Source organism: Carettochelys insculpta, chromosome 21 (assembly GCF_033958435.1).
Source record: "Carettochelys insculpta isolate YL-2023 chromosome 21, ASM3395843v1, whole genome shotgun sequence".
Lineage (NCBI taxonomy): Eukaryota > Metazoa > Chordata > Testudines > Carettochelyidae > Carettochelys > Carettochelys insculpta.
The window spans coordinates 13,004,835-13,021,265 of NC_134157.1; the positions used below are offsets into that span (position 1 = coordinate 13,004,835).

A 16,431-nucleotide genomic window follows, 5' to 3' on the forward strand; every position below is an offset into this window, starting at 1 on the left:
AGAGACTGAGCTGGGCATGAAGGTAAATGGCTGTGTGTGCAGGAGGGAGGAGGGGAACAGGGAGGTACAGAATCCATCATGACCCCTTGCCTAACAGTCCTTCAGTGAGTTGATTGCTATCAAAAGGGTATTAGGAAACAAATGTGGCTGTGTGTTCAGGGCCAAGCTAAGCCTTGCTGTCCAAATACAGCCTGAAAGCTCTCAGGAAGGGTCATCATTGGCCTTATCTTCTCTGTATCCCAATGCTAGCTTATTACCCACTGTCAGGAACTCCTGGGCTACCCTGCACTGAAGGGAGAGCAGAGGATGCACCTTCAGTCTTTAAGCTCCAGGGCAAGGGACTGTAGAGCAGTGTTACGAAAGGGCTATTGCCATATTCATTCAGCTCTCAGAAGGACTGAAGTTAAACACACTCCTCCAGAGTGTGAGCATTTTGAGGTGACCAAATCAGACCCTGGTTGCCTGCTGCTTCATCTCAAAGAAATCACAAGGCCAAATCCACCTTCCTTCCACTGCCCACGGACCCAGCAGGCTTGAGTCTTTGTCACTGGCCCTGCAGCTGTTCAATAAGATCATTCTTTCCCAAGCTACGCTGACCTCAGCTGGGAGATGGCACTCAGACACAGAGGTTCTAGCCCAATAAAAAGCACTCTGTGTGAGTGGGGTTTTGTTGTTAAACAAAACAACCACATTCTGCCAGCCGCCACATTGGCTGTGTCTACACTAGCCCCAAACTTCAAAATGGCCACGCAAATGGCCATTTCGAAGTTTACTAATGAGGCGCTGAAATGCATATTCAGCGCTTCATTAGCATGCGGGCGGCCGCGTCACTTTGAAATGACGCGCCTCGCCGCCGCGTGGCTCGTCCCGACGAGGCTCCTTTTCAAAAGGACCCCGCCTACTTCGAAGTCCCCTTATTCCCATGGCGGAATAAGGAATAAGGGGACTTCGAAGTAGGTGGGGTCCTTTCTAAAAGGAGCCCCGTCGGTACGAGCCACGCGGCAGCGAGGCGCGTCAATTTCGAAGTGCCACTGCCGCCCGCATGCTAATGAAGCGCTGAATATGCATTTCAGCGCTTCATTAGTAAACTTCGAAATGGCCATTTGCATGGCCACTTCGAAGTCTGGGGCTAGTGTAGACGTAGCCATTGTGTGATTGAAGCTGCAGTGTGAAATGTGTAGAGAGAAACTGTGTGATGGCCAGAGGGGAAAAGACAGAGGTCTCAGGACCTTGGCAGGATTTCATCATAAAGGGATGAAGAGAATAAAGATGTCAACGTGATGTGAGCCCACTGTGTCCTTCTGAACCTGTGCTAGAGAAGGATGGAGACAGACAGCACCTTCTAGAGCACAGTTCCCCCTCACAGGAGCCAGGTGTATTGCACTGGTGCAGATTGCTACACCCAGCTTCCTGCTCTTACCTGAGAAAAGGATGTTCTTAGTAGAAGCTTAAATTTGGAGCCTGTGCCAGAGTCATGCAGTCTGTATCTAAGCATGTACAAACACACTGGTCTTGTGCTGTACTCTCAGTGAGATCTCCCCCAGCTTGACAGCAGGAGGAAGCTATGGAGGAGAGCTTGTCGGTGATGTGGGGGTATGTGTGTCTTTGCAGCCCAGATGCAGGCTTCCGGGAAGAAGAAGAAAGAGCTTCGTTATCGCAGCGTTATTTCAGACATCTTTGATGGCTCCATTCTCAGCCTGGTGCAGTGCCTCACCTGCGACAGAGTGCGTTTCCTTCCTGCCATCATTCACATAATAAAACAGAAGGGCCTGCTTGTTTCAGAGAACTCTCCTTGGGAAACAGCTCTTCCCAAGTAGCCTGGCATGCTATGACCTACATGTGTGAAAACAGCCAGGCATAGGAATGCTCTGGGTCATTGTTTATGCGCTGCCCAGAGTATTTATTCTGTGTAGTTCAGTTATCTTGGCCATTATGCATGTCCCACTGTGGAGCTGACTACAGCACAGGGGAAATGAGGTGGGGGAGCCAATGAAATAGGGCTGGTGGGGTGGGGGAGCCTTCTGTGGAGAACTTGGCATCATGGCTTTTGGGAAGACTGTGTGGCTAGGAATGAGAGTGAGCACACTTCTGTCACCCTGTTTGTGACTGAGGACTAACCCCAGCATAGATGGGACAAAATCATTTCCGTGCTGCTTCTGAGAGCATGGCTGGGATGGGGCTGCGCTCTTCCTGTTGATGGTGCTGAAAATGGCATACAACTGCCAGCAGCACCTTACACTGGACCCGGTGAGGCTAACAGTTATGGGATGAGTATCTGCTGCCTTGTGGACACTAGAAGCTGGATTTCTTTGCATGCCTTCAGGTATCCACGACAGTGGAGACGTTTCAGGACCTGTCGCTGCCAATCCCTGGGAAGGAGGACCTGGCCAAGCTGCACTCCGCCATTTACCAAAATGTGCCAGCAAAGACAGGAGCATGCGGAGACAATTACTCCTCACAAGGCTGGATTGCCTTCATCATGGAGTACATCAGGAGGTGTGGTTCCCTGGGGTTCCTATATGCCATTACTCTCCCTCCTTCGGTTTGCACTTGTCAGTCCCTGGAAGGCAGTGACCCTTAAATGTAACAAGCTGGTTTCCCCTTTTGTAAAGAGCCATGGAGGAGAGAGAGAGAGCTTTGCCTAAAAAAGCCACTGCAAAGAACTAAGATGCAGAGCCAGGAATCTAGCTACAGCTGTGCTAACTGCTTTCCTAACCAAACACATTTTTTGAGTTTCAGTTGTGTTAAAAATATAAGCTGTGTTCAGTAGTAATGGCCGGCTGTAAAACATCTGTGACCTTAGCGTGCAGGTCTTCACTGGTGTGTTTCCTTTCATGTCAGTCAGTTCCTTCAGCTATTTCATAATGGTCCTTCCTGGCTGCTTTCCTTCCAGTGGAAGCCTCTGTCCAGAACCTGTCAGTGCCATTCTTTTCTTAACCTTTCACTCTTGGAGAGCCACATGTCCACCACCTTGGCCTTTCCAAGGTGTGGGCGGTACCAGTAGCAGGCCCAGTTCTGCGAAATAAACAATATTGTCCCATAATGCTGTGGGATGCTGGTCTTGTGTGCCTTCCAGACTCGCGTTATATAAAGCAGGAAGCACTGGGGAATTTTAGAAGCCAAAGTGCGTAGAACGCCAGCGAGAGTCATGTTTGTTTCTCACAAGACCCCCTCCCTTCCACAGGTTCGTGGTGTCCTGTATCCCCAGCTGGTTTTGGGGTCCGGTGGTCACACTGGAGGACTGTCTTGCTGCCTTTTTTGCTGCCGATGAGTTGAAGGGTGAGTTGGGGAAGGCTGCCACGTGTTGTCTTTGTCCGCCCTCAGGGAAGCTGTCTAACCCTCCCAGGTGCGTTTCTGGAGCAATGCAAAGCTGCTGGCTGGGAGCTGCACTACTGCGTTAGCTGTGCTGGGTGAAGGAATGAGTGTTCACTGTCTGCTTGGCGGCTGGGGATCCGGTTTGTAACCAGGGTGTGGGAGGCTCAGCAAACATATGATGATTGTTCCCTTTTGTGTGTAGCGAGAGTGCTTAGCCTGGGGTTAGTCTAGGCAAGGACTTTCCTGGGCAGAAAGAACAAGTTGGAGTTGGTAGGCTCAGCGAGGTTTGCTTGGGGGCAGGGTAGAGCTGCTCCTTTCCTGCATTGCTTGCTGGGTGTTGTGGTGTTCACTAGCCAACTGCTGGGTTGGATGAATTTGTCACGTGCTCTGGCTGTTGTATTCAGGGCCAATCAATGGGTCTTTGGCTCCATCTCATTGTGTTGCCAGGTAGCCAGTCTGGGCTGGCTGCAGCAACAGGGAGATCAAAGCAGGGGACTGTACTCTATGCTAGCTAGCGCTTTTGGGCCTGGTCTCTGTAGTATCCATCCTCCATACAGGGAGTTTCTCTGCACCTAGACTGTGGGCCTCATCGGCATCTCCCAGGTCCTGGTGCCGACAGGTTGCTTCTTGGGGGGATGAGTTCTGCATTGCAGAAGTGTTACAAGGAGACTTGGTCTCCCTTCTGCAAGCCCAGCCTAGGAGTCTGGGTAACCTCAGTCAGCCCGCAAGACTTGCGTGCTGTGCTCGTGGCGCAGGTACCCCTCTGAGAGCCCTCACTGGGGAGGCAGAAGGAGGCTGTGCAGATCTCGCAGCAGAACAGGCTCTTGTGTCCTTACCTTGGAAAGGAGAGCAGAGGGACTGGGCACATTTTGCTTGTGTCACTCTGGGGAGTGGAATGGAGGGTTTGGAGCAGTTTCCTCTCATCTCTGCTTTAACTGTGGGGAGAAGAGGCTTTTCCAGCCATACACTAAGCAGTGATGACAGGGCTAGGTGGGTTCCCTCCCACCTGGGACACACACCTGTGTTGCTTACATGGTGGCTGGCTGCCATCTGTGGCATGCCTGGGGGTGACAGAGTTTCCTGCCCAGATCTGCCTTACATCTGCCTGGCAGGCACTGCACCTGGCTTCCCCGTGTGGGATGAGAGTTTGGGACTGCAGCCCTGTGGCTCCTGCTGTCTGTAACACCATAACGCCTTTCTTTTCCCTTGGCAGGGGACAACATGTATAGCTGTGAACGGTGTAAAAAGTAAGTTTGTGTCCTCCCTCTCATGCTCCTTTCCCTTACGTCCTCTCTACCCAAACTGATTGTCCTCTCCTGCCCCCAGTCAGATGCCCTCTCTGCTAACCAGCCTGTTCAGCTGGGAGATGTTGAGTTCTAGGTCTGGAAATGACTTGAAAGCCTTAATTCGGAGGCACTAGAGGGCCTGGTGCTGGTGGGAGGAAAAGTGCCCACTGTGGTAAAGGACAGAAGCAGGGGAATGAGGGTGCCTAGGAGATATTGAGGAGACTTGCAGGAAAATGGAGAGGTGAGGCCTGTGGCCCGTGCTCTGATACATGGCAGGAAGCTGCTCTCACTCAAGTCCATTCCTGCTTTGCCATGGAGCCCAAAGGATTGGGGCCCAAACCTGACCTGCCCAGCGTAGCCTTGTGTCGCTGTCCTTCGTTCTCATGGGGGACTTGTCTCTTTCTCTCTCAGACTGCGGAATGGCGTGAAGTACTGCAAAGTTCTCCGGTTACCCGAGGTCAGTAGAGGTGGCTTGTGTCCCATCTCCACTGGTTACCTGCGTTCGCGCCGTGTGGGAAGGGATGAGTTGCCGATCTGAGATTTGAAAAGAGCATTTATTTCTTTGCCATAAGCAAAGTCCTCTTTGTAGGTAGACCAGGAAAGTTCCAGTGTCCATAGTATGAAGAAACTCCTGAAAAGATCAGGGGTCCAGAGAGAGAACTGTATTTGATTTAGGAGTTCCTGGAAACATTCTGTGCTTTTGTGCCCTCTCCATCTGGCTCTGTAGATCCTGTGCATCCACTTGAAACGGTTCCGGCACGAGGTCATGTATTCCTTCAAAATCAACAGTCATGTCTCATTCCCTCTGGAAGGGCTGGACCTTCGCCCCTTCCTGGCCAAGGAATGCGTCTCCCAGATCACCACCTACGATCTCTTGTCTGTCATCTGCCATCATGGCACAGCAGGCAGTAAGTTGCCCTTCCTGGTATGTCTGTTACAGAAATGCCTGAACATGAGATTGGTCTGATAGCATGTGTGAGAAGAACCTGATGCACTGGATTCTGATCTTGGTCTTTGGGCAATGCCAGGGCATTAGGTTTTCCACTTTGCCCCTCCTTCCCAGGTGATGCATGTAACGCACCAGCATGTTTTGTGGCGGAGTTGGCTTTGAGGCTGTCCAAGGTGCATGTTCCTATCGGGTTTCCCGGTTCAGACTTTGGGCTCCTTCTTAAACCTCTTCAGATTTCTTCTTGTTCCCTTTTCTGGAGTCTCCTCTTTCCCTCTTGCCTGTGAAGTAGCCTTTACATGGCAGCCTGGAGGCCCATTCAGGCGCATGCAGCTTTAGGCAGGAGACACTCACTTCGCACTGCTCGGGGCTCAGGCTTTGCCTGTTTCAGGTTCCAGAACTCCTGAGCCATCATTACAAACCCCCCACCACTCACCCTGCACTGGTTTGGACACACTTGCCAGTGAGGCCCCGAGCAGTGTTCCCACTCATTCAGCAAATGGGCACACAAAAACAGGTACTTCTAAGCTGAGACAGTGCCAGAATTCCCCCACACTGTCCTGGCAGGCCTGCCAGACTCCAGTCTCCACACCACATAGCGTGACCCTTTGCTGGACCAACCGTACAGTTGCAGTCATCGTTCCAGGCCTGACTCTGAATCTCAGTGCTGCTCCTGTTGCAGGTGGGCACTACATTGCATACTGCCAGAACGTGATCAATGGCCAGTGGTATGAGTTTGATGATCAGTATGTCACTGAGGTTCATGAAACGGTGGTACAGAACGCAGAGGCCTATGTCCTGTTCTACAGGTGAGTGGTGCCCGGGGCTGGAGTGGTCCATCCGTGCTGTTAGCATAGAGAGGCCAGGGATTGCTTTGCTTTTTCTCCCCTTTCCTCCTCCAGAAAGAGCAGCGAGGAGGCCGTGCGGGAGCGGCAGAAGGTAGTGTCCCTTGCCACCATGAAGGAGCCCAGCTTGCTCCAGTTCTACATCTCTCGAGAGTGGCTCAACAAGTTCAACACCTTTGCAGAGCCTGGTCCTATTACCAACCACACATTCCTGTGCGCACATGGAGGTGAGGGGAAGTGCCACCACATTGGCTCCCAGGCCGTCTGCAGTAGGGATAGTAGCGTTCACTCAGCAGCAGGTTGTTTCCAGCTTCTTTTGCTGATTGACACATTTGGATAAAAGCCCCAGCTCTGTTCCCAATGTAATGTGTGTTACAGTACAATCTGCCTCATGGGCAGAGACACCCATACACTCAGGAATGATGATTAGATGCTCATAGGCCTGGAAGGATAAGCTCTGCTGGGAAACGATCGCTTTCACTTCCTCAGTTGTTTTCAAACCAACATTCAGAAAGTCCATAGTGGGAAGAGGGTAAACTCTTGAGCAGAGGTAGGCAACCTGCAGCCCAGGAGGGTCATGGTGGTACGCAAGGCATTTTGTTTACTATCGCCCACGCACAGCGTTGCCAGATTCTGCTGGTTTCCATCTGTTTGGCAATACTGGTAGGAAAAACCTGAAGTCATGCACACACAAGCTGATTGTACACAACATTGTCTGTGAGAGCCGTGGACTCCCTCTGCGTCCACTCGAAGTGCTGCTACTGTTCAACAAAGGCCATGAGGCCTAGGCGTGCACGCAGGATTAGCAAAACTGCCCCATCCCAGGAGACCATCTTGGCTACGACAATCTTGTGGCCAACTGAGATGGAGGAGGGCCCCTCAAGCAGCCCACTCGCTAGCTCAGGTTGCCCATCATTGCTTTTGAGCAGTAGGGCAGCATCCCTGTAGAAGGTGTATGTGTAGCTGTACAGGTGTAGCCGGAGATTAGCTGCAAGCACCTACTGCCATTTACTACTGAGTTAATAGCAAGGCTAGTGTTCAGTGTGTTGTGGCAGAGGTGGGACCTGGAACCCTTATGGATAGGTAGAAGCTCAGTTTCTCTTTCTACCTGACAGAGTATTTATAATGCTTTAGTCAAAGCAAGAACTCTCCAAAAGCCCGGGTGCGGGAGCAGGGCCTGGCCTGAAGGGTGCAGCTGTCTTAGACGCATAGTGGAAGGTGTCCCACTGAGAAAGCTCTGCCACCACCCATTGTCTTCTTCCTTTCTTTGCCCCACTCCTGGGCTAGATGAGTGGTACCTGCCCTTGATTTCTTGTCTCCCTCCATTGCAGGGGAAAACATTTTCCTTGTTCAGTAAGTACGCAGTTTAACTCGTCCACTCGTTCTGGTTTGCAGGGATCCCTCCCAATAAATACCATTACATTGATGACCTGGCAGTGATCGTGCCCCAGACTGTGTGGGACTATCTCTATAACAGGTGAGACAAGCTGATGTACTACTTACCCTACCACACTGTTGAACAAACGAAGCGTTCTTGTGGTTGAGAACTACCTAGACTTGCAATGCTGGATCCATAAAGCCTGGGATCCTGCCTCTGGCATTGGCATGGTGCTTTCTTCTGAGGCATCTAAGCAGTTGTATAAAGTGCTGAGATTATTTCCTGATCTCCAGGGTGATTTATGCCCTGAATCCTGAGGCAGGGATTTCCCTCTGGAGAGATGGAGCCTGGTAGTGAGTAATATGAGAACACCCTAATCTAGCCAGAAAACCAGCTGTAACCTCCATTATCCCGGGGATCACAGAGGCAGGACTATTCTGATTTACACCCTGTAAGGCAGAGGCAATTTCATTCATTAAAATAACCAGTCACACTTCTGCTTCCCCTGGATACAGGGATTAGTGTAAGAATCCACCCTATGGAGATGTAGGGCCCAGGGCACTTCTTCACCAACCCAGTTCTCAGTTCCTCTTTCCTTCTTATCCTGGGCTCAGGTTTGGGGGCGGCCCTGCCGTGAACCATCTGTACGTGTGCTCAGTTTGCCAGGTGGAGATCGAAGCCCTGGCCAAACGCAGGAGGATTGAGATTGACACCTTCATTAAGGTGCGTGTGGAAAGGAACTAGAGAAGGGACCCCAGGGCTGGAGTCAGAAGTGGAGACTTCACCACAGATGGGTGGCAGAGACCTCACCCTTTGACTCGCAGAACAAGATTGGTCTCATGGCATGGAGATCCAGCTCTGTGGTCGCTGAGGCCCATGCTGTGCATGGCTGCGTGGGGTCGTGAGTTTGAGAGCCCTCTCTGGAGTTCCCCATAGAATCACAGAATTCTAGGGCTGGAAGGGACCTCAGGAGGTCACCTAGTCCAGCCCCTGGCCTAAAGCAGGATCACCCCTAACTAAATCAGCCCAGCCATGACTATGTCAAGATGAGACTTGAAAACCTTTAAGGATGGAGATTCTACCATGAAGCTCAGTAACACATTCCAGTGCTTCACCACCCTCCTGGGGAAATAGTTTTTCCTAATATCCAACCTACACCTCTCACTCTGCAACTTGACACCATTGCTCCTTGTTCTGTCTGTCGCCTGTGAGAACACTTTCTCTCCATCCTCATTAGAGTCCCCCTTTCAGGAAGCTGAGGGCTGCTATCAAATCGCCCCTCATTCTTCTATTTTGCAACTTAAATCAGCCCAGATCTCTCAGCCTTTCCTCTTAGGTCATGTGCTTCAGCCCCTAAATCAGTTCGTTGCCCTTCCGCTGACCCGCTCCACTGCGTCCACATCCTTTCTAAACTGGGGGGGGCTCAGAAATGGATGCAGTACTCCAGATGTGGCCACACCAGTGTCAAGTAGAGGGGAATAATAGTAACTTCTCTAGATCCCATGCTTAGCAAGCGGGAGCAGGTGAGCTGCTGTGGTGGTTGGGAAGGCAGGAGCTACAGCTGAGTAATCCTGACGAGGGGCGAGGTCTCTCTAACCCATAGGGGAAAGCACTGCTGCAAACCTCAATAGCCACTTACTATTTCCCTTCTCCTGTTTCTGGGTCTCCAGCTGAACAAGGCATTCCAGGCAGAGGAGTCGCCCAGTGTCATCTACTGTATCAGCATGCAGTGGTTCCGGGAGTGGGAGGCTTTCGTCAAGGGGAAGGACAATGGTAAGGAGCCCGAAGACTCTGGAACCTGCTGGAGGAGGGGCGTAACATGTGCCTGCTGCGCTTGCTGGTTCACATATATGTGTCGTCTCTGCTTAACCTGCAAATGACACCAGGCAAAGCAGGCTCACAAAGGGGGAACGGCTTCTTCCTCCAGCCACACACAAGCTGTTTCTCAGAGAGCACAACCAAAGAGCGACTCACAGGAAGAGGAACTTGAAGGCAGGGGAGTGGGCTGAGTCTCAGTGAAAACCCAGCCCAAGATGGTGAGGGTGGGACAGCGTGTGTCAAAAGCCCCTTTAAGTGCTACATGCTATGTTGCTCAAGTGTTTGTGCCAGCTTCTTAAGGTGGCAAAGTCAAGAGGCAAACAGAGGGTACAGCTGCACGACAGCATGAGCCTGGTTCATGCAGCTTGGGTTAACAGACCTGGAGTTTATCATCTTTGGGCTGGAGTATCCATGCGCACTTCTAGCCCAGATTAGAAATTCTTGAACCCTGGGTCCCAAACTGGGTCTACAGTTGACGCTGCATTATGCAGCCCAAAGCAATAGGGCTTAGACCCTGGGTTCCTGCTTGGGCACATGCCCTATGTCTCCACATGGTCGTAATCCAGGTCTGAGCTCTGGGTTAGTGCCATTTGTGTGTAGCAGGACGGGGGTGAGGTTTGAACCTTTGGGCTTGTACTGCAGGGTAGACTTGCTGAGCGAGGACCTGGCTTTCTTAAGACTCGTCCAGTCCAGGGTCAGGGCTGCATATGGTCACTGGCTGAAGGGCTAGTGTGATAGCTGGGAGAATCCAGGCTTGAGCCTCCCTTTCTGGAGGTAGCAGGGAACACACCCGGTCTGGGGGATGCTGTGTCAGTCTAGAATATTGTTCTGCATTTACGGTGCTTGTCAGCGGAGGCTCGCAAGTGGACACATTCCACTCCCTGTTTGATACACAGAAAAATGGAAGTACAGGGTGGCTGAGCTGTCCATAGCAACACAGTGGGTCGACAATAGAGGAGGAATCAGCAGTTCTGACTCTGTCCCTGGCTTTGACCATAAGGCCATGCTGGCCACAGTGCAGGGGCCTCCTTTAGCATGCAGGGAGCTAGATGGATCAGTGACGCACCTTAGTCAGCCCCAGGCTCATTGCAGGGTGACAAAGTGCTGCCTCCCATCCATGAGTCAGTTAGGTTGATGCAGTTACAGTCTGGCTGGAAGAGCAGAGGGAAGCTGGAAGTCTTCGCCACTTGCTTGTTGTTGTGTACTGCTGTACCTTTCCCTCCATTAACATCCTTTACGGCACGAGTGGTACCAGTTCAGTCCCTGAGAGGTAGCTCCACTCCACCAGTGGTGGAAGGGAGTGTCTCAGTCTTGCAGGGTCTGGAGCGCACCCACGCAGACAGATCTAGGCCATGGAGCTGCCTCTCAATTCCCCATTTCCTACAGCCCTGAGTTCTTGCTTTTCAGCAGTCCGAGCTCCTGGTGCTGAATGAGAGCTGCTGCCTGGGTGGTGCTGGAACATTACTGTTCTTTGAGGTTCTGTCTCTCATGGTTTGTTTTGGGGCTAGTGCCTTTTGCAGCTGCTAGCCAAAGGGAAGCATTTTCAACCCTGTTTATTGAATGCCAGGCTTTTAGATCTTGGACAGTTGCTCTCCTGGACATCAGCCAGTAGCAGTCACGCTGAGTCCCTCTGGGTTTGAATTCCGTTACATACACGCAAAAGCTCTTTGCTGTTATGTTTAGTGTGATTGTTGGAGCAAATCCTCATCCCACTCCTGCCCCAGATGGGCGTCCATCTGCTCAGAGAGCAGCCGAGGGCAGGTGAAGTTGGAGAAGCAGGAACCTGGGCTCACTGATTTACACTCCATCCTTTCTTACAGAGCCTCCTGGACCAATTGACAACAGCAAGATTGCATTCTCCAAAGGAGGTGGACATGTGCAGGTGAAGCAGGGTAAGGCCTTGAGCCTGTGTGTCTTTCTAGGACTGGTCCCATAGCGAAAGGGGGGCAGAGCCTGGAAATGTTCCTTTTCCATTCCAGTCATTGTCACTCTGCCTCTGCTCAGTGCAAAGCAGGACCGTTGGCTGGCATCCTTGTGCCAACTCCCAGGTTTTGCCTTCTCTGGCTGGGCTTGTGTCTCTGCCCCTCCTCTCTACGTCCTGCTGGCTTTTCACTCTGTACGATAAAGGCTGCACTTCTCTTTCCTCTCAGTCCCTCTGTCTCTCTAGTCACCTCCACCAGCCTCCCTCATGTGCAGGCCTGCAGCCTCTGTCTCATCTGCCTCATCACTTTCCATGCCCAGCTTCCCTGCCATGGTCTGGGATCTTGCAAAATCCAGGCGCATTTCTCCATCTCAGGTGCTAAAAGTGCTGCTCACCCCTTGAACGTTTCGTGCACCAATGCCTGGCTTCCCCTCTGGCCACATACCGTCGCTTCTGGCTCCCTCGAGTGTACAAACGTTGCTGCTGACTTCCTCCTCTGCTCTTGCTACCGGGCCTGCGTCCTCTGCCTCGACTCTCCTCATTCCCCGCATAACCTCCAAGCATGAAGTCCCTACACATCTGTGAGCCACCTGCCATCACAGTTTAAATCCCTTCCTCATCTTGGTACCCCTCCCATGCTGAGCCACGTGTCTGGGACTCTTTGCCTTTCCCGGCTGGCCTAACCTCTCTCATCCACTTAACTCTCTCTGACAACACCTTTTGTCAAATACAGCTTTGAAATCAGCCTGAGGTAGGACCTTCCTGCTGTGCATCAAAGGGGCCTGGATGGCTCTGACTGTAGTGTCAGACCGATTGCCCATTGGGGTAGGAACCTAGTACTCCACACTGTGCAGACAGACATTATATGATCACTGGTCTGAAAGACACGAAGCCCCGATGAAGAAAGTGTAGCCTGATAACGCTCAAAAAGCTGTGTAGGGTACATAGCCCTCCTGTCCAGGAAAGGCTAGAGCTGCTGGGGTCAAAGTGTGTTCAGCTACTGCGTGCTCTGTGTAAATGCAAATACACCAATCCAACGTGAAAGCCAGTCAGCCTGTTCTAAGTTGGGCCTTTCCTTGTTTCATGAGAGAGAGAGAGCCCAGAACCAAGGTCCCTCTTGATTAAAGATGTTGATTCCATGTGAGCCCCATCACAGGAGGGACTGTGCTGTTGGGGGTCCCCTGCATCACTTTTCACTTCCTCTTGGGCCGCAAGACATTGGCAACTTCATGGAGCCCTGAAGGGTTTCATGGCTAAGTTCTGTGTCAGGTGAGCTGCTGACACTGCTGCTTTGAGAGGAGGCTGGCATAGTGGCAGGCACAAGACCCCAGGGTTTGTAGCTCCCTTCATCCATAGCGACCCTTATGGAGAGCACTCTTTGCCTGGCACTGGGTGCACCCTGCCCATCGCCCATTCGGCGATCTGGCCTTTGCGCTGGGTTAGTATATTTCAAGTACAACGAAGGAGTTTTTTAAAGTCACATTTTGAGTGGCCTTGCTGCGGCTCTTCATCATCTGAGGAGAGGAGGGAATGACGGCAGTTTCCTCAGCCTTGGGCTGTAAACTGAGACGCGCACCCTGCCCCCCACCCCCTTGCATCTCACTGCTTTTGGTGCTGTGCTTTTCAGGAGCTGATTATGGGCAGATTTCCGAGGAGACGTGGATTTACTTGAACACGCTATATGGAGGAGGTCCTGAGATCTCCGTCCGACAGAATGTAGCACAGGTGCAGGAACTGGAGAGCCTGCATGGGGAGCAGAAGATAGAAGCAGAAACACGGGCTGCATGAGCCACACTGGACCAAAGGATGGAGGTATGCCACGGCAGCCTGATGTGTCTGGAACTCGGGGGTGTGTGTGTGTGTGTGGGATTGTAGGACTGAAGAAAAAGGGACATGGTCCACCTCAGCAAGTGTGGTGGTGCCCCCTTGAGAATAAGCTTGCTCCATTGTCCTTGTCTAACAATGCAAAACCTCATGTGGACTCTAGGTTTGGCTGTAAGGGTGCTGCTGGTCGGAAGAACCTTTCCATTACCCACCTCCTGCACAGCCTCTGTGCATGAAGCCATTGGAGGGAGACTGTATCCAAACACAACTTCAATGGAAAGACGTTTGGCCTGAGCCTGCCCCTGCCCTGCTTTGGCTGGTCTCAAGAGTAGCCCAAGTCTGCCTTCAGTGAGTTAAACTCTGCTCCTTTGCAGGTTGTGCTTGGCCCAGACTTCACACTGGCTTGCCCCTCAGGAGCAGTTCTGAGCACTTTTTGGAACATGCATGTATAAAGGAGAAACATTGTGTTCACATTGAGTAATGTTGTGACTAGAGGAACCCTGTTCAGTTGAAGCTGGTTAAAGCCATGAGAGCTGGTAGCCTTTGTTTTGTTCTGCTGCTGCACAAGTCACAAATGTTCAAGTTTTGCTCTTGTTCTAGTTCTTCCAGCCCAATTATAGCTGAGAAGCCTTCCTGAGAGAGAGCATTTCTCTTCCATTGTCAGTCAGGTGTGTGTGCCCCAGTGCTGCCTACATGTGCGTTCATCTGTTCTGCGCATCCTTGGTGAACAAAGCTGGAAGACTAGTAGCAGCTTCACCCAGGCCTTCCCTTGTGCTGTTTCCATTTGTACAAGTTCATTGGAGCAGTGGACAAGTACTAGGCTTGTGGGGCTCTTATGAGTTGCTTAAAATCAAAGGTGTTAAAAGGTCCGACTCCATTTAAGTTGCTGAGGCTGGACAGGGCAGTTTTGCAGCAGGCACCAAGTGCCAAGGTTTGGCCTATATGAGGTTCCCCCACTTCAGTTTCATAGTCACAAAATGTAACTTTTCCGTATTCCACTCTGAAAACATCACTGCACAGCCCAGGCCTACAGCTGTGGCCCTGAGGAGCTGGAGAGAACTTCTGAGCCAGGCCATTTGCTTGCAAGAATTCAGGTGTTATCCCACCTGCGTTGAAATGTCCATCTTTTGACTTACACTAAATCTTCACCAGTCCCGCTGGAGAAGGCACCTGGCTGAGCCCTCCCAGCTGTGGGACGGCCTTGGAAACAAGCAGCTCTCTGCAGCTGAGCCTCCATCCTCTCCTGCGTGCAATGCAGCGCTGAGCTTGTTCTAGCTTTTAAGGCAGACCTTGTTTGGTGTATACAGTGGCTCATTTAATGACTAGGAATTCTTTGCACCCCAAACTACTGCTCTAATGCAGCCAACAAGCAGGAGTGAGTGGGGATGGAAGGGAGGGTGCCAGATGACTGACAAATGGCAAACCCCCTTTTATGTCTAAGCATCTCTTCACGGTTACTGAATTGCTTAACTTTGGCCCCTCCATGTACCAGTGAGGTGGCTACAAAATCCAGCATGACTCTGGGAAGGGCTCTGGAAGCTCTTGGGTGAGACCCATTGAGTGCAGGGCAGAGCAAGGGTGGCACGGCTTCTCTGGCCAGCTGAAATGTGCGCCTGGCTCAGCCTTGCTAGATGTCTCTGAGAACAGCTGTGCCGTATGCTCACCATGGGGCTGGTGCTGGGAACAGAATGAATTCACTGCCTCAACTACCTTTGGTGCAGCTTGGCTCCATCATGTGTCTGACCTCACAAGCACACATGCTCCTGGCCTAGAAGATGATGAACAAGGGTGGAAGGGGTTGCTGTTTTCTCACTGCAGAGAAATTAAACTAGGCATGGGGCAAGCAGGAGTGAGTTTTGGAAACGAGGGCTTCATGTTATTTTAGACCAAATAGTTGCTGTGAATAGCAAGATGTAGGTGGGGATGGGGGGGAACCCTTCTAAATTGTTCAGTGTGTTTCTTTTACTGTCTTGGTTACCTGGACCCTTGTCTAACCAGGCACAAAGCCAGGGGTCAGGGAATGAGCCACTATTGGATTTCTCCATGTTTTAAAGTGGTTTCGTTAGCTGCTGCAGCCAGCATTAAATCTATTGCAGAGCCTCTAGGGCTGCATGTTGCATCTTGTGTCTGTGTTGTCTAAAGGATGCTGTACAGATTGTATCAGGGGTAACCATGTTCATCTGTATCCACAAAAACAACGAGAAGTCCTGGGGCACCTTATAAACTAACAGATTTTTTGGAGCACGAGCTTTTGTGAGCAAAGACCCACTTCGTCATCAGATGCATCTGACGAAGCAGGTCTTTGCCCATGAAAGCTGGTGCTCCAAAAAATCTGTTAGTTTATAAGGTGCCCCGGGACTTCTCATTGTTTGTACAGATTGTAATTACACTCCAGTGCTCAAGTATTACACTCTGTGCTGAGAACGTGTTACAATAAATACATTTACATTCAACAAGTTGCCTGACTGTTGCCTGTGTGTTTGGGGGCCTGAGCTGTACACAGCAGATGGCGGTGGTGAGAGTCCAAGTTTCCTGCTGTCAGGACCCTGCCTTGACAACGCTTCCAAACAGCAGTTGGCTTTAGCAGTGGGAGCCACTGAATCATGAGAGCACTTGGATTCTGTCATCTACAAAAATGCTTTTTGGTTGGACTTACTCAAGCAAGGCCCTTGTGCCTTTCACATGAACTTGGAACTGCTTCTTAGAAAGGCTCTGCATATTAATGCCTGCTCTTTCATGCACCAGTGCACTAAAATAGATGAGGAACATTCTCAGCTACTGGCTTCATTCTCTGATAGTCTCGTTAGCTGGATCTCCACTGTCCTATTGGCAGGACAGAGTGTTCGTTGTTCATATCTGATTCCTAAGGGAGCACTTGCAGAAAAGAGCTGCACAAGGTGAGTCATTTGGCCATTTTATAACTAGAAAGACTTGTGTCGCTAACCTACCATGGCAAGCTGGCTGACGCGAGGGGCCCAAAGGGTGCAGAAACTGTGGTGGCCAGAGCCCAGATCCTTTACATTGCTGCCAGAGCACTGTGCTCCAGGCAGCTGTGAGGGCTGGGGGCAACAAAGTGTGCTCTGGGCAGTACTGAGGAC

At 51.3% G+C, this 16,431-nt stretch overlaps 1 protein-coding gene across 6 annotated transcripts in view; it reads left to right on the forward strand.

Annotated features, from left to right (window-relative positions):
* Positions 1-15,593, forward strand: part of USP20 (ubiquitin specific peptidase 20) — a 34,743-nt gene extending 19,150 nt beyond the window's left edge. For all 6 annotated transcript variants that reach the window (XM_075015869.1, XM_075015864.1, XM_075015866.1 and 3 more), the window contains 14 exons: positions 1,612-1,724; positions 2,324-2,496; positions 3,185-3,279; positions 4,529-4,562; positions 5,013-5,058; positions 5,329-5,509; positions 6,230-6,356; positions 6,450-6,619; positions 7,788-7,869; positions 8,385-8,493; positions 9,441-9,543; positions 11,409-11,480; positions 13,137-13,321; positions 13,497-15,593. In XM_075015869.1, the coding sequence (XP_074871970.1) occupies positions 1,612-1,724; positions 2,324-2,496; positions 3,185-3,279; positions 4,529-4,562; positions 5,013-5,058; positions 5,329-5,509; positions 6,230-6,356; positions 6,450-6,619; positions 7,788-7,869; positions 8,385-8,493; positions 9,441-9,543; positions 11,409-11,480; positions 13,137-13,297 (1,466 nt within the window). In that variant the 3' untranslated portion in view covers positions 13,298-13,321; positions 13,497-15,593. The remainder of the gene's footprint in view (positions 1-1,611; positions 1,725-2,323; positions 2,497-3,184; positions 3,280-4,528; positions 4,563-5,012; positions 5,059-5,328; positions 5,510-6,229; positions 6,357-6,449; positions 6,620-7,787; positions 7,870-8,384; positions 8,494-9,440; positions 9,544-11,408; positions 11,481-13,136; positions 13,322-13,496) is intronic.
* The last annotated feature ends 838 nt before the right edge of the window (positions 15,594-16,431 follow it).